Source organism: Anoplolepis gracilipes, chromosome 8 (genome assembly GCF_047496725.1).
Source record: "Anoplolepis gracilipes chromosome 8, ASM4749672v1, whole genome shotgun sequence".
Taxonomy (NCBI): domain Eukaryota; kingdom Metazoa; phylum Arthropoda; class Insecta; order Hymenoptera; family Formicidae; genus Anoplolepis; species Anoplolepis gracilipes.
The window spans coordinates 581,775-604,897 of record NC_132977.1 but is presented as its reverse complement, the minus strand read 5'-3'; the positions used below and the strand labels follow the sequence as shown (position 1 = coordinate 604,897).

General features: G+C 28.1%; 8 protein-coding genes across 15 annotated transcripts; 4 read left to right on the top strand and 4 right to left on the bottom strand.

Annotated features, from left to right (window-relative positions):
• Positions 1-41: 41 nt before the first annotated feature.
• On the bottom strand, positions 42-1,025 carry LOC140668650 (putative odorant-binding protein A10). The gene is made up of 3 exons (XM_072897855.1): positions 771-1,025; positions 542-676; positions 42-301 (listed from the first exon to the last, which is right to left on the bottom strand). The coding sequence occupies exons 1-3, from the start codon at positions 982-984 to the stop codon at positions 132-134; spliced, it is 519 nt and encodes a 172-aa protein (XP_072753956.1). The 5' UTR covers positions 985-1,025; the 3' UTR covers positions 42-131.
• Positions 1,026-3,393: 2,368 nt separating this feature from the next.
• On the top strand, positions 3,394-5,112 carry Polr3f (RNA polymerase III subunit F). Its single transcript, XM_072897858.1, has 4 exons — positions 3,394-3,656; positions 4,019-4,631; positions 4,708-4,869; positions 4,945-5,112. The coding sequence occupies exons 1-4, from the start codon at positions 3,583-3,585 to the stop codon at positions 5,017-5,019; spliced, it is 924 nt and encodes a 307-aa protein (XP_072753959.1). The 5' UTR covers positions 3,394-3,582; the 3' UTR covers positions 5,020-5,112.
• A 299-nt stretch (positions 5,113-5,411) lies between these two features.
• LOC140668652 (GDP-D-glucose phosphorylase 1) lies at positions 5,412-7,037 on the top strand. Of its 2 annotated transcripts, none has more exons than XM_072897857.1 (5): positions 5,412-5,720; positions 5,797-6,077; positions 6,154-6,256; positions 6,340-6,649; positions 6,732-7,037. In XM_072897857.1, exons 1-5 carry the CDS (start codon positions 5,520-5,522, stop codon positions 6,845-6,847), a joined length of 1,011 nt encoding a protein of 336 aa, XP_072753958.1. In that variant the 5' UTR covers positions 5,412-5,519; the 3' UTR covers positions 6,848-7,037. The 2 variants fall into 2 exon arrangements, with proteins under 2 accessions (XP_072753958.1, XP_072753957.1); XM_072897856.1 differs by having other exon boundaries at positions 5,415-5,726.
• Positions 7,038-7,116: 79 nt separating this feature from the next.
• Spf30 (Splicing factor 30) lies at positions 7,117-9,868 on the bottom strand. 2 transcript variants are annotated; one of them, XM_072897861.1, is made up of 6 exons: positions 9,784-9,868; positions 9,472-9,520; positions 9,137-9,360; positions 8,427-8,576; positions 7,643-7,793; positions 7,117-7,557 (listed from the first exon to the last, which is right to left on the bottom strand). In XM_072897861.1, exons 2-6 carry the CDS (start codon positions 9,508-9,510, stop codon positions 7,414-7,416), a joined length of 708 nt encoding a protein of 235 aa, XP_072753962.1. In that variant the 5' UTR covers positions 9,511-9,520; positions 9,784-9,868; the 3' UTR covers positions 7,117-7,413. The 2 variants fall into 2 exon arrangements, with proteins under 2 accessions (XP_072753962.1, XP_072753960.1); XM_072897859.1 differs by having other exon boundaries at positions 9,572-9,854.
• Positions 9,869-10,865: 997 nt separating this feature from the next.
• Positions 10,866-13,285, top strand: Pef (penta-EF-hand domain containing protein peflin). Of its 4 annotated transcripts, XM_072898367.1 has the most exons (6): positions 10,866-11,116; positions 11,321-11,352; positions 11,609-11,783; positions 11,920-12,198; positions 12,370-12,860; positions 13,135-13,265. In XM_072898367.1, exons 2-5 carry the CDS (start codon positions 11,341-11,343, stop codon positions 12,459-12,461), a joined length of 558 nt encoding a protein of 185 aa, XP_072754468.1. In that variant the 5' UTR covers positions 10,866-11,116; positions 11,321-11,340; the 3' UTR covers positions 12,462-12,860; positions 13,135-13,265. The 4 variants fall into 4 exon arrangements, with proteins under 4 accessions (XP_072754468.1, XP_072754470.1, XP_072754466.1 ...); XM_072898369.1 differs by lacking the exon at positions 11,321-11,352 and having other exon boundaries at positions 10,866-11,144; XM_072898365.1 differs by having other exon boundaries at positions 10,867-11,352; positions 13,159-13,285.
• LOC140668990 (E3 ubiquitin-protein ligase TRIM45) lies at positions 13,265-22,384 on the top strand. Of its 2 annotated transcripts, none has more exons than XM_072898370.1 (4): positions 13,265-13,409; positions 13,474-13,602; positions 13,839-13,965; positions 22,261-22,384. In XM_072898370.1, exons 1-4 carry the CDS (start codon positions 13,394-13,396, stop codon positions 22,298-22,300), a joined length of 312 nt encoding a protein of 103 aa, XP_072754471.1. In that variant the 5' UTR covers positions 13,265-13,393; the 3' UTR covers positions 22,301-22,384. The 2 variants fall into 2 exon arrangements, with proteins under 2 accessions (XP_072754471.1, XP_072754472.1); XM_072898371.1 differs by lacking the exon at positions 22,261-22,384 and adding an exon at positions 21,431-21,534.
• LOC140668986 (E3 ubiquitin-protein ligase TRIM45) lies at positions 15,207-17,162 on the bottom strand. Of its 2 annotated transcripts, none has more exons than XM_072898358.1 (5): positions 16,987-17,162; positions 16,522-16,775; positions 16,150-16,373; positions 15,713-15,940; positions 15,207-15,455 (listed from the first exon to the last, which is right to left on the bottom strand). In XM_072898358.1, exons 1-5 carry the CDS (start codon positions 17,160-17,162, stop codon positions 15,222-15,224), a joined length of 1,116 nt encoding a protein of 371 aa, XP_072754459.1. In that variant the 3' UTR covers positions 15,207-15,221. The 2 variants fall into 2 exon arrangements, with proteins under 2 accessions (XP_072754459.1, XP_072754460.1); XM_072898359.1 differs by having other exon boundaries at positions 15,713-15,913.
• On the bottom strand, positions 17,713-22,603 carry LOC140668983 (dyslexia-associated protein KIAA0319-like protein). The gene is made up of 14 exons (XM_072898349.1): positions 22,200-22,603; positions 21,891-22,063; positions 21,296-21,682; positions 20,994-21,219; positions 20,443-20,816; positions 20,088-20,199; positions 19,862-20,010; positions 19,596-19,786; positions 19,421-19,520; positions 19,010-19,330; positions 18,810-18,911; positions 18,541-18,726; positions 18,314-18,466; positions 17,713-18,237 (listed from the first exon to the last, which is right to left on the bottom strand). Exons 1-13 carry the CDS (start codon positions 22,601-22,603, stop codon positions 18,315-18,317), a joined length of 2,877 nt encoding a protein of 958 aa, XP_072754450.1. The 3' UTR covers positions 17,713-18,237; position 18,314.
• Positions 22,604-23,123: the final 520 nt, after the last annotated feature.

The following is a 23,123-nucleotide window of genomic DNA, read 5'->3' as shown; positions in this document are numbered from 1 at the left end:
CTGTTACCTCTGCCTAAGTTTCCATTTAATAACTGCGATTTGTTAAAAGTTCACAAAATTAAAAAAAAATAAACACTTGCAAGAGATTTTAATTAAGTTTCAGTTGTAGTTGTGATATAACTCATCTGCAACTAATTTTCCTTTTCACTTTTTTTTTGTAGCTCCTTGATTGCCATTTTCACTAGATGATTCCAAGTTTCAGGGTCATTTTTCGTAAACCAGTCGATAATCGTATCGAAAAAATAGATTTGCCTTTCCGTACACTTTTTACATCTCGTAACAAATGCTTCCGCAAATTTTTCTAAAAAAAATTAAAATATAAATGAAAATAAAAACATATATTGTAGTATTAAAAGTTTAAAATTATATAAAAAATATATGATATAACAATAAATTATTTAGTCTTTCTAGAAAATATTATTTTACTATATTATAAATCTCTCTCTTGATATAAGAATAAGTATATGTGAAATGCGTTAAGATAAATTATTCCGACAGTTTTTAAATAAAAAAAAATGAAGAGAAGAAAAAGAAAGATTACCTTTTAAAAAACGTGAAGCTCCCGTATTACAAGGAGCAGATCCATTTAGACAGTTAATGTATTGATTCCTCAAGCGAGAATTAGCCAACACCGCGTTGACATCGATATGATCGTACTTGCTCGAATATTTTTCTTCTGCATTTGCAATCAATATAATACTTGTTATGACAAGGCAGGTAAATGTGAAAATGGTTAATTTAGTCATTTTAGGAAAAAAATTATTGAGTACGTTTGGTATCTTTAATACGTCTTTGGATGAAACTGAACCTACATCGTCTCCATTGGCTATTTATATGTTTGTGGAGGACGATGAGAGGCGATCGTTTTTTGAACAAAGAGGACACGTCATGGCCATTTTGATGACTGGTCATCATCCTCATAAAGAAAGAAGGTAAACTGGAATTGTTTTCCCAAAATAGAATAAAAAAAGTTAAACATAACATGATTCAATCATTTCGACGAAGGTTGATATCTGGTTTGTCAGGAAATATTAACTCGTTAAATAAACAAGCCAGGGACGTCGATAAGAATATAATGATTAAAATTTCCTAGAAACGTTTGGTTTTTTGCCATTTTGTTATTTTGGGAAAATTTTTTCTGATTGATTTATAATTAATTATCTGATTGATTTATAATTGATAAGAAATTTAAAATGCATATTATTTCCGTTACTCATTATTCCGTCTCGAATAAATTTTACGCTTTATTCTCTTGAGCAAATATATATAGTGAATAAAAACCCGGCACAGAAAGGCTAAAAGACATCTTAAAGATATCTAAAAAACAATGAGACGTCTTTAAGTCATGTTTAAGTCATCTTTTAGGGACATGTGCCCTCTGGGAAAGTATTTACGTTTTACTATTACGTTTACTATTACTTTATTTTGTTAGAATTATTTACGTTTATATAAAAAATATATTTTATTGCATTATGCATATTTTTATTCTGTGTGATATTATTCTTGTTATTTGCGTTGTGTGTACATCGATGATTATTTATATATATTTATTATATTCTTTCTTTTAATGCGACATTTGTTCTTTGTGTAAAATTATTTTAAAAGAAAAAAGAGATGTACAAATACTTATACGTAATAAAACATAATATAATAATTATTTTGTAAAATATAAAATAATTATATGAAATATGAAATCGCAGAGATTAAAAAACTTACTAAATATTATTGTTCACAAAAATCTTATTATGATTTATTTTTGTATTTTATGCACTTTTCCTTTATATATAACACTCTTAGCGCTAATAGTGTCTTCCCGACACGCTCGTAGATGACACACACACAAATATATATATATATATATATATTTATACCTTGAACATAACAAGAATAATATCACACAGAATAAAAACAGGTTATTTGTATATATATATATATATATATATATATATATATATATATAATTGTGTTATTAATATATATATATATATATATATATATATATATATATTTATACAAATAACACAATTATATATATATATATATATATATATATAATTGTGTTATTTGTATAAATATATATATATATATATTAATAACACAATTATATATATATATATATATATATATATATATATATATATATATATACAAATAACCTGTTTTTATTCTGTGTGATATTATTCTTGTTATGTTCAAGGTATAAATATATATATATATATATATATTTGTGTGTGTGTCATCTACGAGCGTGTCGGGAAGACACTATTAGCGCTAAGAGTGTTATTTTATCTTACTCATTAAAAGTTGAACATAGATAGAACGATGCTGTTAGCGCTATAATAGTGTCTCCCCGAACCACGCTCTATGTGAGTATGTGCAAACAAGTTTTGCAAACGTTCAGTACAGCTGAAAACTTATTAAATCTTTTATGATATAGAAATAACCTTCGAATAAATTAGTTTTAATGTACAAAAATAAATAAAACTATAAGACAAAGTTAAACACAAATTTATTCTAAAACATCAAGATGTTTACTACATAATCGACTATATAATATATTAAATGAGCAACCAACTTATTTTAAACACATAATATGTATAATATATTTAGCGTTTTTATTGTAATCCCAGTGAGAAATGATCCATCGATCGATATCAAATTGACATCGAATCGACGTCAAATCATCGAAATTACATCAAATTAATATCAAATCGACATCGATTTGATAAGTCATTTCTCACTGGGATATGTATAGTCACATGTTATAATTATATTTATTTTTGCGCATATTAAATTTATAATATGGACAATTGCGTAACGTTGAGAAGTGGCCAAGACCAAAATGTACACATATGTACGTAATAAAATGTTAATATATGAATCTATACTGAAGATTTCTAGTATGATGATTCTTTTTATGATCCATAAATTTGATTATTTCTTAATTCTTAATCTAAAAAAAAAGCAAATAATTTTTCATCTATACTGAAGATTTCTAGCATAATGATTCTTTTTATGATCCATCAATTTTATTATTTCTTGATTCTTAATCTAAAAAAAAAGCAAATAATTTTTAAATAAACACAAAATATTTCGAAAACTACCTTGAATATTATTATTATTTCTACAAATATTATGACATATTTAAATTATATTTTTTAGAAAACTTTTAAACAAAGAGTACTAGAATTAGCATATATATATATATACACACCTGTAAAATACAAACAAAAATCTCGTAAATTCGTTCCAAAGCAATCAAAGCTTAGCCAATCAAATTAATAAGTTATGACTACACATTTGTTGTTAAAATATTTGCTTTTTTTTAACAGAATGGATAATAACTTTTAAAAATTTGCGAATTGTGTAATAACTGGCGGCAACTTTGCCATGTGTTTAAAAAAGCGATAGTAGTGTCATCTAATTGTAATTAACCCTAACCTCCCCTAATCTAACTCTTGTGAATCAACGTGGATGTGGATACTCGCCAGATTGAGTTAGATTTCGGACTTGTTTACATGTGATCAATGTGGTATATAACATAAAAAATAAGATTGAGCATTTTTTATTATTTTATTTACGATGGAAACGGAAGGCAGCAGCGGTCAAGAACAGAACGTAAACACTATTACAAATCTCGATACAATTGAGCAAAAGTATGAATTTGTTTCATATTATTAATTAGAGATATTTTTAACTTTATCAAAATAACAATATTAGTTTAATTTTTTTTTATAAGAGTTTGAATATCACAAAAGATGAAGCATGAAACTTCAGCCAAATATAAAGTTAACACTTTAAATTATTTTTTCTATTATATAATTATTGACATAGTATATCCATTATATATATAAAATTATAATTTACTAAATATAAATAAATTGATAATAATAAATTGAAAAACACAAAGCAATTAACTTGTCATTTATTTAATTTTAATCATATGTTTTATTATAAAATCTTGTGTCTTTTTTATTATCTATCTTATATACATGTATATTTTGTATTTTTTAAATAGAATAATTACTCTAGCACAAGGAAGAACCAAAGGTATTTCCGACAAAGACTTAGCTATTGAGATGCCTGATTTACAAGCGGATCAACGAGCTAAAATTATAAATAAGCTCTTGTTAGAAGGATATTTTGATCTTTATAAACAAGGAGAATTACTATTTTATCGCTTGAAGGATCCGACAAAAATTGCTAAGGGTGCTGATAATGAAGAGAAGATAGTATATAGGATTATTGAAGAAGCAGGAAATAAAGGAATATGGACTCGAGATATAAGATTTAAATCTAATCTGATGCATACTCAATTAAAAAAGATTCTGAAAAGTTTAGAAACCAAAAAGTTCATAAAAGTCGTTAAATCTGTAGCAGCAAGTAAGAAAAAAGTATATATGCTATACAACTTAGAACCTGATGAATCAGTAACAGGCGGTGCATGGTATCAAGATCAAGATTTTGAAACAGAATTTGTTGATGTGTTAAATCAGCAATGTTATCGATTTTTGGAGCAAAAAAGAGAAAAACCAAAAACTTGTAACATTGGGCCTATCGCTGCAAGAAATATGACATTTGCTTCATCTAAAGATGTATGGAAATTTATTTCGGATTTAGGAATAAGTAAGGTAATATTTTTAATGGGTCAAAACATATCTTTTAAATGTTTAAGTTTTCTGTTAAAGCTAAGAAAATCGTTTATAGGTGAAGTTATCTGTGACAAACATAGAAATGGTTTTGAATACTTTAGTTTATGACGGTAAAGTGGAACGGATACTTGCAGGAGATGGAAGTAATTTATATCGAGCAATTCAGCCTTTAGTTACTTCACCTGGATTGATTAGAACTCCTTGTGGCCTGTGTCCAGTAAGACACAAAATATATTGTGTTTATTATAATATTCATCAAAGAGTATTTCTTATTTTATGCTTTTTTTCACAGGTAAGAAAGCAATGCTTTGATGATGGGCCTGTTACACCTATAAAGTGCCAATATATTAGAGAATGGCTAGATTAGAACTATTTCTAAAATTAAAAAAATAATACAAATTAATCTTAATTTAATCTTTTTATGTATATATATTGTTATGATGAATGTTAGTTACATTTTATTATGAAAAATACGTAAAATAAATTTGTAATGATATATATTTTTCATTATTTGTCAAAAGATAGACTCCTTTCTTATGTCTTTTTATCTTTGTTACTGCATTAGTATTGAATCTAGTAACACTTCCATTACACACTCCGTCCGACGTCTAATATCCAATGACAGAGCTTGATTTTTAGGAATTCTAGTTAGATATTTTAGATAACTCTATTTCCTAGAAAACAAGCTCTGTTATTGGACGTCGTAACATGCAGTGTGAATCCAGCATAATAGCATCTCTCGGAACGCACCCAAGAAATGTTTCTGACGTCAAATATGTACATAAGTCATGTGCATTTTTAACACGTTTATGCAAAGTTCTCTGTAACGTCAGTGTGGGTTATTTAAATAGTAGAAGATTATACAAGATGCTTTCACCTAAACAAATTCCCACATTTTTTTATGATACAAAAGATTTTAATACTACCGTTAAATTATATAAAGAAAAAGAGTCTCTATTTGATAATGTTTTGCAGCAAATGTGGAAGCAAGCTCAAGAAGCTAAAGCATTTCGATATATTTTAAATATAAGGAGCAGTAAATCATTGAAGGGAAAATACAAATTCTTGGTACAGGTATAACTCATCAATATATGATCAGTATAAGAAAAATATTTTCATCTAATGCACAATATAATAATTTCAGTTAAATCCAGAGAGAGCTCAAAGTAGACGTACACCAGAATCAATTACATCTATGCAGCAATCTTTCAACTCTATAGGTTTTAATTTTACTAAATTAACACAACAAGAGATATTATTTGATATAGGCAATAGTAACACAAATGATGTAATTGCAATTAACGACAGTCCCTTGGAACAAAGTCATTGTTTAGTTCTTACAGAACGCTTAAAATGTTTACCACAAATTATGACAGAGTACAGTCTTTACAAAGTGATAGAATTATGTCTTTTAAGTAATTCATGGTAATAATTGCTCTGCAGAAATATTTGTCAAGATATAATTAGTATTACATCAGTTTTTCATCCTCTTTTATTCTAGGTCTTTGAGGGCTACTTTTAATAGCCTGTGTGCTCATGCGTCTGTTAATCATTTACACTGGCATTTGTACTATCTGAGACACGAGATGCTTCTTGAATACATTGTAGGTAACATTATATTTGACAATTGTCTGCTATAAAAACTTATTTGCAATATATTATAGACATTTTTTTTTTTTTTTATCAGGATCTTAGCAGTTTTACATCTGATGTACATTTATTGATAAATTATCCAGCAAAGGGATTCTGTCTCAAGTTGTCTAGTTTTAAAAGTATCCAGAATTTTGTATCTCAGACATTCCTTGTTGTGAGTTATTTACAATCACATCAAATAGCGCACAATGTATACATTACGCGAGCAAAATCACGACCTAGCGATGATTTGTATAACGATGTACGTATTTATATTTGGGCTAGAAAGCCGTCTTTTGGTATTAAAGACACGATTGCATTTATACCTGCAGTATGTGAACTTTTTGGGCATTTCTCAATTAAGGGTAAGAGTAATATCTATATTTGATACAATATTATTTCTGTTGGAGTGTATAAATAATATTGACATATGTATATAATTTTTAGATGAAAATGTATACAACAATCTGACGGAAGATGAAGTAAGCAATGTCCTTAATGATATTACGCACGAAGATTTCTTATTAACAAAAGATAAGCTTAAACATTTTTTAGAAAAATAAAGAAAAGATACATTAAAGATTTCGTAAATAATGGAATGATGTCATCAATTTTCTTGTATTGCATTGTAATACATTAAGATTAATTTAAACATATTCTTTGGTTACATATTGTTTGAAATTTTTTCTATTTGAAAGAAAAAAAAATGATATTTTGCGTTTCCTTCACGGACATTTACATTACATTAATAAACATTTATATACATTTATTTATATCAATAAATTTGTAAACGAATTATATTGACTAAAACATATTAATCTAGAAACACATTCACATTTGTCAGTAATTTTTGAATTGTTACAGTGAAAAATCTGAAATTACTTCGATACTTACAGGGTTGGTGTCGATATATTATTATATAAACAAAATTTATTATCTCTGCGCACATCATGAAAATATCATTGCTATTATTCTTGCGATCGCGCACATTGTTTCAACCCATGTACCAATGTTCATGGAAAAATTACCAGTCTCTCTCTTTAATATTTAATATAATAGTAATCTGCAAAAATCTTTTATCTCTCACCAAAAGTTATAAGTATAATCCATTTATTTACATTTAAGTTATTTAAGCTCCTCGTCTCCACTTTTCTCCGTTACTGAATTTAGTCATTTCCCGACCACTAACGCCACAAGTACCGATTCCCACGCGACCATTCACATTTTCCGGTGTTGCAAAGATGCTCTTCTTTATGACACCTTTCTTTGAAGACTGTGGAAAACAATTACAAAACCGACATGCTATATAAATGCATCTTTGAGATAAATAAGTAAATGAGTTCTTGTGATATACATACCTTATTGGTAAACGCTAACCATTTGTTTTTCTCCAATTCACGTTCTTCTTCCAGTTCCTTAAATCGCTGCAATTTCCTCTGCTTCTTCTTTTTAAGATATTCTCTTTGTTTGTTTGGATCTGAGCCTGCCACTGCAGCTGCTTGCATCTTCCTGTAAATGAACAAATCTATCATATAGGTAAATACATAGGAAATAAGTCAATTTTATATATGACTAACTGTAGAAAACTATTTTTTTCTATTAATATTCTTACATTCTTACCAAGCACACATATCTCTATAAATATAAAATTAAAATGTATGTAAATATGTAGGTGTGTATGTGTGCTACAATTCTTGATAATTTATTTATTAATAAAATTTCTAATTCTATATTTATTTCAACAAATTAATATTTGTACAAAATTACAAAAAAAAAAAATATATATATATACATTATTTTTTTTCTCTAATTATGTCAATTATTAATTTGTTTTAAACAAAGTATGGTACCAGAGGAATCGAACAATTCTTGTTACCTCTTCCTGGAGCCAGATGATACATATAAACCATGTAACATCAAAGGATAAATGAGCAATAACGAGCAATTTCAGACCAAATATCATACCAATCGTGGAAAGTATTGTTGCCAATTCAGAAAAGAGGGACAAGGGGAAAAATAAATGATTAGTAATTGCCTTATTACATATGGTTTTCATAAGGCAGACATGTGCAAAATTGTAAAAAATAATAATAATTTAATGATACATTCATGGATAAATATCATAAATTAAAAATGACTTACTTTGATTTTTGATCTGCCCAGTCTGACGCTGGCCTCTTAGCAACAGATTTCAGCTGACTGAGCATGGTGACATCAGTGTTTTTATATTCATTGAATGTTATGTTTACAACTCCATCTTCACTTATCGAGTCTATAGTTGCTTCATAATATCTGCAAAATTTTACAAAAATATAACATAAAAAATGAGAGTTGCACAAGTTTTATTTTAGAATAACTATTGTGGTTTTTTAAACAAAATATCAGTATATCAATTTTTGAAAGAAAATCTATTCATAAATACTTGCTTAATATCTTTGAAGTCTTTTCTGCAACTTTCTAATGTTCAACAAAATAAAACTTGGCAGTTTAAATTGAAATTAAAACTTTCTTAAAATGAAGTCCATTTCCAAATATTAACTGAAAATAAATAATTCAAAAAATAAAATAAAAATTTTTGCCAAAATTCTTTACAATTTCCAATTAACTATTGCAGAATTTTATGAAAATTTTATGAATTTTTTACAGAATTTTATCAAAACAATTATCAAATTTATCAAATCAATTATCAAACTTTTGTATTAAATCATATTTAATCATATTTTTATATTTCAGTAGCGACTCAGACAAAATGTTAAGTTCCCACAACAATGCTACATGCGTTCTAATCTATCTATTGTAATGAAATAAAATTCAATTAAATTACAACTATTAAATCCATATAAAGTACTCACTTGCCGTCTTCGCTCCAAGGTGCCATACACTGATCGCCGATTTTCCATTTATTGGCCAGGACTGCAAGCAAAATAGGATCTTTAGCATCCATGCCATTAGCTTGTCTTTTTTCCTGTTGTTGTGACTTAATTAAATCATGTGTCAGCTTTATTACTTCCTTTAGATCAAATTTCAGCTTTATCAACTCCTCATTATTTGGATCTGTCGTGAGAGCTGCTTCCACCTGAAACACGAAAGACATGAGTTAACGTAAAATATTGCAAACGATCGTAGTAAGTAAACTTTCTTTTGCATCTGATCAATCGTTATGAGGTTAACAAATAACAAGACTCACTTGCTGGAGCTGTAGCTTGTAATTCTGTAAGTCATCCATGATGCTGGATCTGGAATGAAGGACAGATTATGCAAAGCCACAGCGTGTTTTGTGTTACAACCTTCCTCTCTCACTCCAAAATATGTATCACGATAATATTTTCTCTCGATAATGCCCTTAGTTTAAAGTGCAAAGCGTATCGCGAACAGTGTTGCCACACTGTAGCGTTGCTAATTTTTTTTCTTATGTCACAAATTACAGTGTATTATAATGGACGGTAGCGATGGACAAGATAGTGGCAAAAATAATTATAAATGAAAAGTGTGTCAATACGTATGTTGAAAGATATCAGCAGAAATCAGCAGAAATGTTAATAGAAGTAGCTCTAAAATAATGAACTCTGCGAGATGACGATTTAATTGTGTTAATATTGCGTTCCAAAACTCATGAAGTTGCTGTTAAAAAGAGAAATAAAAAGAATGAGGAGAACATATACGCCATATTGTTGACACAAACGCTGACCAATCGTGTTTCGAGTTAAGCGAAAGCACCAATAACATGACGTAGCTAATAAAATCTTGTTAGTGATCGGACAAACGTAGAACAATCGCTTCGTGGTCGGCGCTATTTGTGTCAAAACCGGAAGTAGACAGAGTGAGACAATAAGATAGAAAAAGTGAAAAGATAATAAATTAGAATTTATAGCATATTTATAGCCCTATACTAATAGTTTTCATGTTTTAGGTAAAATATGCATAAGATTTTTACAGAATCATTTTTTATGTTCCAGGTAAAATTTGATGCTGCTAATATACATCCAGCATTGCTCAATGATTTGAAAATATAATAAAATTATCAACGTGACACCGACGATAAACTTTATAATGATGATGACATTTCTTCATAGATATATACTATTATATAATATGTAATAAAATGCAATAAAAAAAACATAACGTTTATAATGTCATTTGAAGACGATTTCTTTCTCAACAAAAATGTCGAGCCACTAATCGAGTCCGTCATTAATTTCTTATTACTTTCCACTTCTCATATTTTTTCGTACTCTTTTATTCATAAATGATATGTATTTGAAACAATTCATCTTTGAAAATATGTTTACAAAAAACTTTAACTTTAAATTTATTTTTAAACTTATATTTTTTTTACTATATGTTATAGTATTTTTTTTAAATATACACACTAAAATCCATTTAAATATGGCGCTAGATGACTACTTCCGCTTTTGACACAAATGGCGTCGATTTGTTCGATCACTATTATAGGATCACTAACAAGATTTTATTAGCTATGCCATGTTATTGGTGCTTTCAGTTAACTCGAAACACGATTGGTCAGCGTATGTGTCAACAATATGACGTATCGTGTTCTCTTTATTCCTTTTATTTCTCTTTCTAACAGCAACTTCATGAGTTTTGGAAATCTTGTTATTCTTCATCCATTTATTTATACAATTTATTCTAAATTCCTAAATAGGCATTTTTTACAGTTTCTTATTCTTATGTTTCCTACGTTGAACAAATTAACCTAAAATAATATTGGGGACTCTAGGAAAGAAAGAAAAAAATACATATAACAAAGTGTCAATCGACCATAAATATAAAAATATCACAGGGATAGAAATATCACGTTACATATATATGTCGTAAGAATCTAGGCTTCTAATTATTCCAGTATGTTTTCAATAGTTTATTCCAACACTGGCGAAAAACTTCGTCGGTGATTCTAGTATGCGTTGTTAATTCGTGAGTGCGACTTGTTGCGTAACTCAATAATGTAGAATTTTATGTGATGACAGTCTGAAGAAATAAACACTTCACACACAACGTAACTCTTGTATGTGTCGTAGATTTAGAGAGAGTGTCAGTCATGGCATATCCGGTAATTCTGAATAATTGTATAATAATTGCACGTATATACATAGCAATAATATGACAACTTTATCATCTTTGTTGTTACTGAACTGCTTGGTTTTTTGCGCATATTAATGATTTTAACACGTGAATGAATATTGTAAAAAAGCTGTGGCACTTCTATCTCTATTTTATTTATTATAAATTATTTGATATGCGTATGTGTATGAAGAAAATATATGACTTTCTTTAATTATACATACATCGGTTTCTGTTTCTTCAAGAACGCAATGTATGGTTCTACTGATTCTGGATCTGGAATAAATCCAGAAGTCCAACAATGGTTTTCTATGGTGGATAAAGATGGAAGTGGACAAATAACAGCTACAGAATTACAATCGGTGTTAGCTAACGGTCAAGGAGGTACCTTTTCTGACACAGCATGCAAACTAATGATTGGTATGTTTGTAAATTTAATATACATTTTTATTATGAGTTATTGATTAATAAAAATATATCAGATAAGTTATTTTTTTAAGATAAACAATAATTGACTAAACAGATATTAGCAAGAATTATTTTATTTGATCTACAGGTATGTTTGACAAAGAAAAGAATGGTACTATAAATCTATCAGAATTTCAAGCTCTCTATAATTATATAAATGCTTGGCTTGGTGTATTTCGTGGTTTTGATCATGATAATTCAGGCAGTATACAAGGAAGTGAATTAAGTGCAGCTTTAACACAAATGGGTTACAGACTTAGTTCAGAATTTATTGAATTCCTTATAAAAAAGAGCGATCTTCGTAATCATCAATCCATTACAGTTGATCAATTTATAGTATTGTGTGTTCAGATACAAAGATTTACAGGTAAATAAAACTTATAAGTAGAAAAATACACAACATTATGTATATTAATATATGTATGTATAATAATTATATAATATTTTACTTCTCCATTTATATAATATTTTTAAATATATTTTGATAATATTTAGAGTGATTTATACATATAATTTATTAAAATATGTCATTTTACAGAGGCATTTAGAACAAAAGATACAGATCAAACTGGAACAATCACTATTAGTTTTGAAGATTTCTTGGGAGTAGCTCTTAGCTGCAGCATATAATATTTTTTATTCTAGCAATTAAAACAGTTAAATAATCATTTGCATACACTTGATGCAAAAAAAAATTAATAATGTAGTTTGCATTGCAAATTTTATTTTTCTATCTTAGAGATAATATAAAATAAATTCATGTAAAGGTTTTAGATTTATAATAAATGTATTTATATTTTTTTAGAAATTATTCTAAGCATTTTTGCGACTTGCTTAGCACATTTAAGCTTTTATTTGTGTTTAATTATAATGTGTCCTTAAAATAAGAAATAGGATTATTAATAAATATAAGAAGCGTTAATTTATATATACATATCCTGTTCTAATGATATATCAATACCTCAAATGACAATAAAATGCGTTTATCTTACGCATTCGTATGTATATGTGACAACATATATATATAAGGTATTAAGATGCAGATCATGACACATGTTTATTAACATAAAATATATCGTGCATAATGACTCATAACTTTTTATACATTGAGTACATGACAGTGAAATAATCTATGTATTAAACTTACATTTAAAATCGTTAAAATCTATTTTTACTTTTTTATTTAGTTTTTTTAGTAACTTATTACTATATACATTCTTGAAGTAACTTATAAGTTTTTATATTTATATCCCATATAAGATGTTTAACATTATTATCGTTATATAACTATTTTTTACTTTAGATAAATAAGGATTCTTTTATGCAGATATTCTGAAAATAATGCAGACGTTTCAAATTTGCAAGACTACAAAGTTTTGTTACTTCACACGAAACAGGCCCAAGAAAGGATTCGAGAATTCGATCGATTACGAAGAGCGAGGCATCTTCTGGATGCTATTTCGCTAATAAACGATTTACTTGCTGACGGTTCTGAAATAGAAATACTAACACTTGCTAGAATAATAATAAGGAGATTAAATAAATTAGGCGTGACAAATGTAATGGATAAAGAAGATGGTAAGAGGATTCGATTGTATCAAGTTTTCTGAAAGAAAATAATATGTATTATACTTTGTTGCAGAACATTTGCACAAAAATGAGAGATTATCAGCTTCGAGACTTATGCACAGTGGTATTTATCACTGCTGCACATTCTGTTCTAGCGGTGGAAAAAAGGAAATCATTTGTGGCTGTAGAGGTATCATGCCTGGTAAGAATTAATTTCACTGATCAAAAGTAGTTGTTTAATAGTAGTTATGGAATATATTAAATAAAAAAAAAGAATGTTATAAAAGCAATATTTTCGTAATATTATAAAATATTTATATAAAAGAAAAAGCAATTTTTATAATAAATTCTACAATAAAGTAATAAATTCTATAATAAAGTTTTAGAGAAATAAAAATAATATATTTGATATATGATTTAATATTATTGATTTTAAAGGTGGATATAAAGGTTGTGGTCATGGACACATAGGACATCCGGGTGTTGACCATTGGTCGTGTTGTGGATCCATATTACGTAATGGACGCTGCTTAATGATACGAAAAACTATGCATCAACTTACATTGTAAGTCTTAATAAATTAATAAATATATATCTTCTGAATATATATAATATTTTATCCTCTTATTGTTAGATATATATCAGCTTTAAAGACATTAATTTCAAAAAGAGTAAATATTTATAAATCAAAGTTACGTTTTCTTAGTATACATTTTTCTGACATCTATAGGTATATAAAATTTAATCTGAAAAAATGGCAAATGACTAATCATTAAAATTTAAATAAACTTGATGAAATATATATAAAATTGCATAATTGACAAATTTTTATTTTTTTATGATTTTAAGGAATCTTTATTTTAATACAAATTTAACTTAATTTAATCAGAATTATCAGCATATTTAATTCTGGAAATGAAATATTTACATCTATATATGATAAGAGCTAACAATTATACATTCTATTACACATATTATTTATGACTTTTGAAATATATTTAAAAATGTAATTTTTTAATTAGACTTTCATTCAGAATTATATAAAATTCTCTTTTATGTAAGAAAGTTTGTCTTATTACTTTTATTTATTATTTAATGCATTATATTTCGTATGACACTTTATAATAGCAATCAAAATTAAAATAGTAATCTTAAAAGTATACAGAAATATTTTATGAAATAACAATGATTGCTTTTTAAGCTGATTTAATTAAGTATTTTGAGACAAGAGGAGAATAGGATTATTTAAATATATAAAACTTATAGTATTATATCTTTTATCTTACTTTAATTTTACTTCTTTATTTGGACAAAGTTCAACATATATATATAAAATACATGTCAAAATAAGAGTTTTTATACATTTACATTTATTAATTATTTACAAATATTGCAATATACTTAACTAATCTTATAATTAGATATAGTATTCTAATTTATATATTAATCGCGATAATAACTAGTCTGTTACTATAATATTAACAAAGTATACCAAAAGTCTGCATTAATCAAATCTTTGGAATGTATAATGGTTTTATACCTCAAATGACAATTGTCTTTTTGTTTTCTTTTTTCCATATTAATCGCATGACAGTTATATATTATATTAACATTATCAAATATTGACTTTTGTGTTTTAGAGACACATGCATTGAATTGTTATATATATATATATATTGTATGCAGATTATATCTTTGTTATACAAATTAAAGAGTAAAAAATTATAAATTTTTGAAAAAAAAAAATTGTAGAGTGCTTTTACACATAATCATTTGATTATAATAACAATATAATTCATATACAATATAACAATATAATTTTCAATTTAAAATATAAAAGTATACATACCTGTAAGTCGTGGTCTCATTTTGCAGTTCTTCAGAACCATTGTTTGAAAATACATGATTATATTGAATCAACAGAGTATTTAGAAATATTCTTGCTTTTTGCAGCATTATTACTAAATATGCACTAGCCCTCTTTCCCACTCCAAGTGCATCCTCACTAGCATGACCTCTGTGCTGTGCACTCCACATGCATTCTTTACATGTCACCTGAAAATTTTATGTCGGTGGTCTACATATATAATCTAGTTAAGTTATATAAACCATTATACAAGATATAAACCATAATAAGATATAATAAGTCACAAAATTAGTTGAGTTGATTTCAAATAATTATTATAATTATTTAAGAAAATATCAATATTTCTTAAATAATCTCAATTATTTGAAATTAATTGTTTCTTTTTATGTTGTATTTGTATTTTTGTTTTAAAAAATATCGACCATAAAGAAAGAGAATTTTTGACCTGCTGACACGCGATACAATAAAATCTTAAAACGTGCATTGGATGTGTTTGACATAAAATAGTCCGTCGTATTTTGGTAGCCTCCCACAATGGTCTCATTAAATGTTTAATTGTTCTTGCTTCTGCCATATTTTGTTGTTCGTGTTGTCTGCCGCATTCCGAGCAGAAATTACGTAAACATGTAGAACACTGTATGAGCGCCTTAAACAAAGTAACATGGAGAAGAATCTGTAAGATATTAAGTATGCATTTCTTATGGAATATTTTTTTACGTGATTTTTCTATCGATTTATTATCGCGTTATGGGTGCATATAAAATCATATTTTACAACTTAGTAAAAAAATAAATTAAATAAATAATAATAATACATTTGAAAAGATTATATATAAAATATATATTATATTATATAATATATAATATTTGTTTAGATCGTTACCAGAACTTCGCTTGTGCAAGTGTCGCAAAGTACTCTATTAACCAGTTTGCGCCTCATAGTGTCCATAACTAAACGATGTTGCAAGGGATAATGCGGTGGTGGTATGGTAGAATTAATATTCGGCAAATGGGAATCACATAACGGACATGTCTCGTGAATACTGTGTCGCCTGTACATTTGATTATTATTATTCCGTATTTCGTTCTTCAGTGAAATATACGAAGCTGGAAACATAAGTAGAAAGATATTTTCATGACAAATTAAATAGTTTTTGAACGTAGTACAATTAAAATGAGAGAATTGCATCAATTGACAAGTTAAATTATCCTTTTTTTATAAACTACAATTTTGCTCGCATAAATTTTCACTTACGTTTACTCATCAACTCATAAACACACGCTAAACATATAGGATGTAAACAAGGAAGAAGTCTAGGCTCTTCCATTCTCTGTCCGCATCTAGGACATTGAAAGTCTAGATCGTGCGATTTATATGGACCTGTTATTTCTCTCGGTTCTTCATAGACTTCGCTCATCTTGCGAGGGAAAACGGGTGAAGGCTGATATGTAAAAATGTTTGAATTCGTGGACCAAGGAACATGCTTTTTTCCGAAATTTTCTTCATTGCTGAAAACAATCAAAGTCGCTTACATCCAAGAACAAGTAAAAATCTTAAAAATTCTATAAAATTAATATATTTATTTTTATATCCATTTTTTAATCATATCATGCATTAATACTTTTAACTCATTTTTAAAAGTTAATAGATAAATGATTTATATATGTAATATAAATTCCAAGTCTCATCATTTAAATGAATTTTTAAACTTTCGCTCACCATTTGTTTATCGTCCTCATTGATTCAACATTAACTTCAGTATTTATATCTTTCTTTTTGCATTCCACCAAACTTGCATAAATATGATCGTAGCTTTCAAAATCACTATCTACCACAGCCTCGTGACTGCAACAACTTTTTGCAGACCATTTCGTCGAACAATTTATAAGATCCATCGATTACAGTATGCTACACGATAAAGTACAATTAATAGGAATACAATAAATAAATCCACTGATAAATTACAATAGAATAACTCACCAAACAAAATTAATGTTAACGAAAGATATCCACGAAAGTAGATCAACGGGCCGCATGAAATCTTCTTGCTACTTGAAACTTGTTCATAGCATAGAGAGTTAGTTAAAAATAACTTTAAAATATAGGCTACGAGCCAAACGCGCGTGAAACTTGCCTTGAAATGATTTTAACTATACTAGCTGCAAAGGCATGCTATTAATATCTAAATTATCTATTTGGCAAAATATAAAAAAATCTATTATTCTCTATTTACTATTGCAAAACGTATTGTAATAATTTATATATGTTGGAAATTTTTAAATAAATTTTTTAAAAGAAAATCTCTTTTAAAAAATTACTTATTAATATAAACAAAAATTATTTCTAAATACAAATATCAAATGGCAATTTGGATATGTGAGTAAAATGGATATATGAAAAATTATGGATAAATGAGTTTTCTACGGAGAAATTAAAACATATGTATGTATGGATAGTAAATTTTATTTAGTATCCATATAGTGTAAAAATAAGACGATAATGTACATATTAAAGAGTAAGCAGTACATATAAACGACATATAGATATAATAGTTCACTACATATCGATTTTAAAATTTAAATACTTCCTAAGGCCGTAAAATAATACTTGGACAAGCTCTTAATAGTTTGACGATATGCTATTCTATCGTCGTATCACCAATCAATCGGCGCTATTAGAATCACAATAATAAGGTACAGAATAGAATCGATTAATACTTAAGATTAAAATTAAGTAAAGTGATGTAGGAATGTTGAAGTTATTATTCTCGCATATCTATAAACAATATATTTTTGGACTTAATCTATCTTCTTAGAACATTCTTACCAATATCGATCTTGGAGAAGTAATTATATCGTTCTCATAAGATGCATAAGTCACAATTTACACCTTCATGACTAGTATTTTAAGTTTGGCCAAACTCACACGACTGTGCGCTATCTTTATCTTTGCTTCATTATCATTGCATTTCTAAAGTATGTAAAATCATATCTTAATTCAATATGTACTATTACATAAATTATAAGCTTATATATAGGTTTATTACCTCATGTCTTTACTCGAGGACCAACTTTGATAAATCCATTTCGAGATTTACCATTTCTTATATGACTGCCGCTTTTACTTTTACGATGCTCAAATAAGACATCGTCAGAATCAGTATCAGATTCTGATAACACCATCTTATTGTAAGATGAAACTGTGACACAGAAATTATTATACCACTCAGTAATAAATAAATTTTTGATATTTAAATAAGGAAGAATTACATACATGCGCTGCTGTCATCTTCTGGCTCTGGTTGCAGCAAAGAATAACGCGCTGGTTTCTTTTTAGGCCGAAGTGAACGTCTTCTACCAGCGCATATTCTTTGGCACAAGCAAACAAGTCCCCAAATAAGTCCGACCCAACATACAACTAATGATAGCAATGCTATTATCACATACAGAATACTCCAATCTGAAAACATAGTTTATGATTGAGATGTGATGATATACAAGTGCATTTTACATTAAATAATAAAATGAAAAAATGTGACATACCACAATTAGAGTCGCCATTACCAAAATACTTTTGTATTAAGTTCTGCATCCAAAATGCTTCACACATGCATTGTCTTGTCTCTTGATGGCATACACCATGACCTAAATACGATCAAAAATATTAATTTCATAACTTGTGTATAAAAATTTAATTCCATTTGTGTAAATATGTGCTATATGTAACAGTCTTTGTTATATACCTGAACAATTATTTTGGCATACAGCAGTATCTATGTTTGCCACTGACAGCTGTAAAAGACCAGAATCTTGTAATAACTTTTCTTTCAGTCTTTTAACTACCTCTGGACCTGGCAATGTTGTTTTTCCTCCCTTCTTTTCTACATAAAACACCAAGACGGCCTTTCCAGTATGAGGTTCAGTTCTTAAATTTCGCACTATAATCGAAGCCTCGTCTCGTAGTAACATCTGCAGTTTCACTACTAATGAATTTTTCTGTGAAACAGTTAACATGCTAGCCCCAATGTTTAGCGTTAGTTCTACTAAATGTAACAATTGTGGATCTATAAAACATAAAAAGATATTAATTTTTCAAAGTTACAACATTAAGAAATGACAATGTATTATTTCATTTGTATATTAATAGTACTAACCAGGTTTTACAATTACTGATACAGTATCCTCACTGCTCAAACCTTGATCATCTGTTACTTTTAATCGAAAAACATAACGACCAGGGACTACGTCCGTTAGCTACGAAAAAAGAAGACAATGATATATATATATATATATACACAAAAAGAATATATGAATTGAATTTAGTTTTACCATTAAGACTGGTGATTTATCCGTATCTTGAATTATAGTACCAATTGCAAGACTAGATTGATCTCTGGTCCACAGCCATTGTCCTATCCTTAGATCGTCACTCGATTGTGAACCATTAATAATTAATGCACTGATCGGCGCTGTGACAACTTGATCTCCACCAGCATTCGCTTTTGGAGGCGCATTTTTATCTAGGAAATAAAATGTTTAATATTAGTCACATACATTGTGGAATATAATCTATGATAATTACAAACAGTACATACTTTGTGTTACCTTCACATTGACTGTGTCCGAATCTGCATTTCCATTATCATCAACTACAGTTAGTTTGAATACATAATCGCCCTTTGTTAACTTTGTAATGTTTGTAACAGACTCATTCACTGCTGTGAATTCTGCATTATTAGGTCCACTGCAATACAAATTATATAATAATGATATAATAGTTTAAAACACAATTATATAATGTGAGAAATAAATTAGATATACCTTATTTGTTCCCAGTGGTACAAAACAATCTTTATATCATCCTTACTTTTCGTACCATTTAGAACAGCATGTGTTACTGGCAATGCTATGCTTATATCGTCACCTGCGTCGGCTACAACAAAATTAATCAATTGAGATTATATAAAAAAATTATACTAAAATCTTGATATCCAGAAGCATTTTATTAAAAAAGATATTAATTTTTTTCACAAGTATTTCTTGTTTTATAAAAAAATATAAATAATTTTTTTAACATATATATATAATTTTTATTTAAAAGAATTTTATTGTGCGCAATTTGTTGAGATAAAGTTTGATAAGTTTGAAATATTGGCAATAAAAGTGATAACAGTACCTTTTGGTGGTTTATTCGTTGGAGGTTTTACGAAAACATGTACTTCCGCCGTGGAAGATTGTTCCGAATCATCAGTTACTTTAAGTACAAATGTATACATTCCTTCCTCTAAATTTGATAATTGTAAGTAAGGTGTTCTTGTGTTTTGCATATCCACTGCTTTATTCTGGTCAGATGGACTTTTCGTCCATTCCCAGCTGGCTATTCCTCGATCGTCGGTACTTAAGTTACCATTAAGCGTCAGTGTATTTTGAGGTAGATAAATGATAACATTTTGTCCTGCATTTGCACTGGGAGGATAGTCAGTCACCTTCAAAACAGTTATATTGGCACTTGTCGAATTTGTAACGTGATCTGAGTCTTCGACTGTTAATCTGAAAAATAAATATATCGAGATTTATGAATATTTATATTCTTTTTATTTAAGGAACACAGAAAAATAAAAAAAGTTTTTTGAAGCAGTTAAGATTTGTTTCTATAGAAAGATCATGTTATATAATCGTTCATAACATAATACTGTTAATAATAGAATATAATTGACATATACTAACTTGAATGTGTAATTGCCAGCAATAAGATTATTAAGTTGAAGAGTGGGTGTATCTACAAGGTTAGGCTGATATCCAATCGGACCTTGTTGCAATTCCCAATGATAAGAAATGACACGATCATCATCCTTACTATTCGAACCATCTAAGACCGCGCCTGTATTCGGTAGTTTCACGATTTGCGAAGCAGGAGTAATTATGGCAATTGGAGCTTGATTGATACGTTTTGCTAAAATAAAAATTTGAATAATTAATATTATGTATTGTTATAATAAAAGAAAAAAAAAGACAAAGAAAGCACTCACGAGGTAAAACACTGACATTGGCATAAGCTTCTCCATAAGCATTTGGACTGCTTACAGCTACTTTAAATGTATATAAGCCTTCTGATAAATTACTTAATTTAACAGTAACACGATTCTGATCTGTCATTGTTCCAGTGTGTCCTTCTGGTTGACTAAGTAAACTCCAAGCATAATTATAATGTTGGTTGCCCCGTTCAGCAGGAACTGTATATGCAGACAACGTAACTTCGTTTTCTGGTAATCTCACTTCCTTAGAAACTGCTGAGACTAACAACTGTTTCATAGTTGGTTTAATTGATGTGTTAGTGTCTTTTATAGTTTGAGCTTTTGCTTCTGGTGTTACACCAAGTTCAACAGTATTTATGTCACTCATTATTGTGCAAGTACCTATAATAACAAAAAGATTAAAAATATAATTTTAATCTCAAATTCATTAATTTTTTCTAAATATGACATAATGGACACAACATTAAAGAGCATACTTAGATATAATAAAAAGATATAATAAATATATATTTAATATATGTAATATATATAATATGAAAGATATAAAAATATTTATTGTATAAATAATTAAATAAAATATCACACATACCAGCGATATTCCGTTTGAAGCCTAAAGGACATTGACAAGCTTTAACAGTAGCTTCGTCACGTTCTACACAAATTTCGTTATCTAGACAATCTGAATCATCTACGCAAATGTTTTTATTTATTATATCATAAAACAATGGTTGATCTTGTTCTGTGCCATCTGTACTAAATGTGCTAAATATAGGTCACATTATTAGTGATATATTAAAAAAAGGAATTATTTATCATTAATATTTACCATTTGAAAAAGATTGTTTTTAGTTTTCAAATGCTAAAATAATGGTTTTATATGCTTAATAGTGAAACTTACCCAACAGTATCATCGTTAACTTGATCTAAGAAGTCGCTCCACATTTTGTTATTCTCTACAGGTCTAACCAGTACCATGTTTGGTGGATTATCGTTTGCTAACTCTGGTCTATACAATGGCACGCATACCATGGAATTATCGCATTCTACATGATAACATGTATTATTGTGCATGAATGCTACATTACATAGATGTTTCTTGCAACAGGCCATAACACAGTCTTGTATATTGGACAAGTGAATTTGTTGCGTGTAAGTTCCACCAGTTAAATTTCCACGAGGTAAATAACTCGTGAATACTCGCGGGTATAAGTCCGGGCATAATAGTTGTATATTCCATCCATAATTGCCGATGCAACTTCCCAATAATAAGAAGTATAATCCCAAGTGATATATTTTAGTCATCTTAGCTGTATGAGAAAAATAAAAGTATTACATAGATTTGTTTCTCTTATATTAAAGCGTTATCTTTGCTTATGTTTGGAAAGTTGTAAAACTAGCATTCTATATTATAATATATGTAAATTATAAAAAATAAATAATAGCAACAAAATACATATATAAAAAAATATATAAGTTATAAACATTTATAATAAATTTATAATATAATTTTTAATAAATTATTTACAAATATTTTTATTCAAAATCGATAAAGTGTAATACGTATAAAAAATAGGGGCGTTATTTTAGAAAACTATTAATAACAAAGCTTTTAATGAAACAGAATTCGTACCTTTTCTCTTATAACACACTCGTGAGAATGAAATGAAACACTTGTCGAGGCCAAGCAGAGAGAGAGAGAGAGATTGTTAGGTTATTCTACGACACATCTATCACTTTCAGCGCTTCCCGGCGATCATGAACCCTTCGCGATCCGTTGACGATTATTAGCCCGACGAGTCTTACGTTAAAGCAGCCTGCAGAC

What these genes read in the sequence shown, in the direction of transcription:
- LOC140668650 (XM_072897855.1), bottom strand. Translation starts at nt 984, where the DNA reads ATGTTATGTTTAACTTTTTTTATTCTATTTTGGGAAAACAATTCCAGT. An exon ending in ACGTATTAAAGATACCAAAC is followed by an intron (nt 677 to 770) that starts GTACTCAATAAT and finishes TTGCAAATGCAG; the next exon opens with AAGAAAAATATTCGAGCAAG. An exon ending in AGCTTCACGTTTTTTAAAAG is followed by an intron (nt 302 to 541) that starts GTAATCTTTCTT and finishes AATTTTTTTTAG; the next exon opens with AAAAATTTGCGGAAGCATTT.
- Polr3f (XM_072897858.1), top strand. Translation starts at nt 3,583, where the DNA reads ATGGAAACGGAAGGCAGCAGCGGTCAAGAACAGAACGTAAACACTATT. An exon ending in CGGATTTAGGAATAAGTAAG is followed by an intron (nt 4,632 to 4,707) that starts GTAATATTTTTA and finishes AATCGTTTATAG; the next exon opens with GTGAAGTTATCTGTGACAAA. An exon ending in CTCCTTGTGGCCTGTGTCCA is followed by an intron (nt 4,870 to 4,944) that starts GTAAGACACAAA and finishes TTTTTTTCACAG; the next exon opens with GTAAGAAAGCAATGCTTTGA.
- LOC140668652 (XM_072897856.1), top strand. Translation starts at nt 5,520, where the DNA reads ATGCTTTCACCTAAACAAATTCCCACATTTTTTTATGATACAAAAGAT. An exon ending in AGATGCTTCTTGAATACATT is followed by an intron (nt 6,257 to 6,339) that starts GTAGGTAACATT and finishes TTTTTTTATCAG; the next exon opens with GATCTTAGCAGTTTTACATC. An exon ending in TGGGCATTTCTCAATTAAGG is followed by an intron (nt 6,650 to 6,731) that starts GTAAGAGTAATA and finishes TATAATTTTTAG; the next exon opens with ATGAAAATGTATACAACAAT.
- Spf30 (XM_072897861.1), bottom strand. Translation starts at nt 9,510, where the DNA reads ATGGATGACTTACAGAATTACAAGCTACAGCTCCAGCAA. An exon ending in ACAAGCTACAGCTCCAGCAA is followed by an intron (nt 9,361 to 9,471) that starts GTGAGTCTTGTT and finishes TTCGTGTTTCAG; the next exon opens with GTGGAAGCAGCTCTCACGAC. An exon ending in GGTTAGCGTTTACCAATAAG is followed by an intron (nt 7,558 to 7,642) that starts GTATGTATATCA and finishes TGTTTTCCACAG; the next exon opens with TCTTCAAAGAAAGGTGTCAT.
- Pef (XM_072898365.1), top strand. An exon ending in AGCATGCAAACTAATGATTG is followed by an intron (nt 11,784 to 11,919) that starts GTATGTTTGTAA and finishes TTTGATCTACAG; the next exon opens with GTATGTTTGACAAAGAAAAG. An exon ending in TCAGATACAAAGATTTACAG is followed by an intron (nt 12,199 to 12,369) that starts GTAAATAAAACT and finishes GTCATTTTACAG; the next exon opens with AGGCATTTAGAACAAAAGAT.
- LOC140668990 (XM_072898370.1), top strand. An exon ending in CTGTAGAGGTATCATGCCTG is followed by an intron (nt 13,603 to 13,838) that starts GTAAGAATTAAT and finishes TTGATTTTAAAG; the next exon opens with GTGGATATAAAGGTTGTGGT. An exon ending in ACTATGCATCAACTTACATT is followed by an intron (nt 13,966 to 22,260) that starts GTAAGTCTTAAT and finishes TATTCTCTACAG; the next exon opens with GTCTAACCAGTACCATGTTT.
- LOC140668986 (XM_072898358.1), bottom strand. Translation starts at nt 17,162, where the DNA reads ATGGATCTTATAAATTGTTCGACGAAATGGTCTGCAAAAAGTTGTTGC. An exon ending in ATGAGGACGATAAACAAATG is followed by an intron (nt 16,776 to 16,986) that starts GTGAGCGAAAGT and finishes GATTGTTTTCAG; the next exon opens with CAATGAAGAAAATTTCGGAA. An exon ending in CTTGCACAAGCGAAGTTCTG is followed by an intron (nt 15,941 to 16,149) that starts GTAACGATCTAA and finishes AATATCTTACAG; the next exon opens with ATTCTTCTCCATGTTACTTT.
- LOC140668983 (XM_072898349.1), bottom strand. Translation starts at nt 22,603, where the DNA reads ATGACTAAAATATATCACTTGGGATTATACTTCTTATTATTGGGAAGT. An exon ending in AACGAATAAACCACCAAAAG is followed by an intron (nt 20,200 to 20,442) that starts GTACTGTTATCA and finishes ATTTTGTTGTAG; the next exon opens with CCGACGCAGGTGACGATATA. An exon ending in ATGCCAAAATAATTGTTCAG is followed by an intron (nt 18,912 to 19,009) that starts GTATATAACAAA and finishes GATCGTATTTAG; the next exon opens with GTCATGGTGTATGCCATCAA.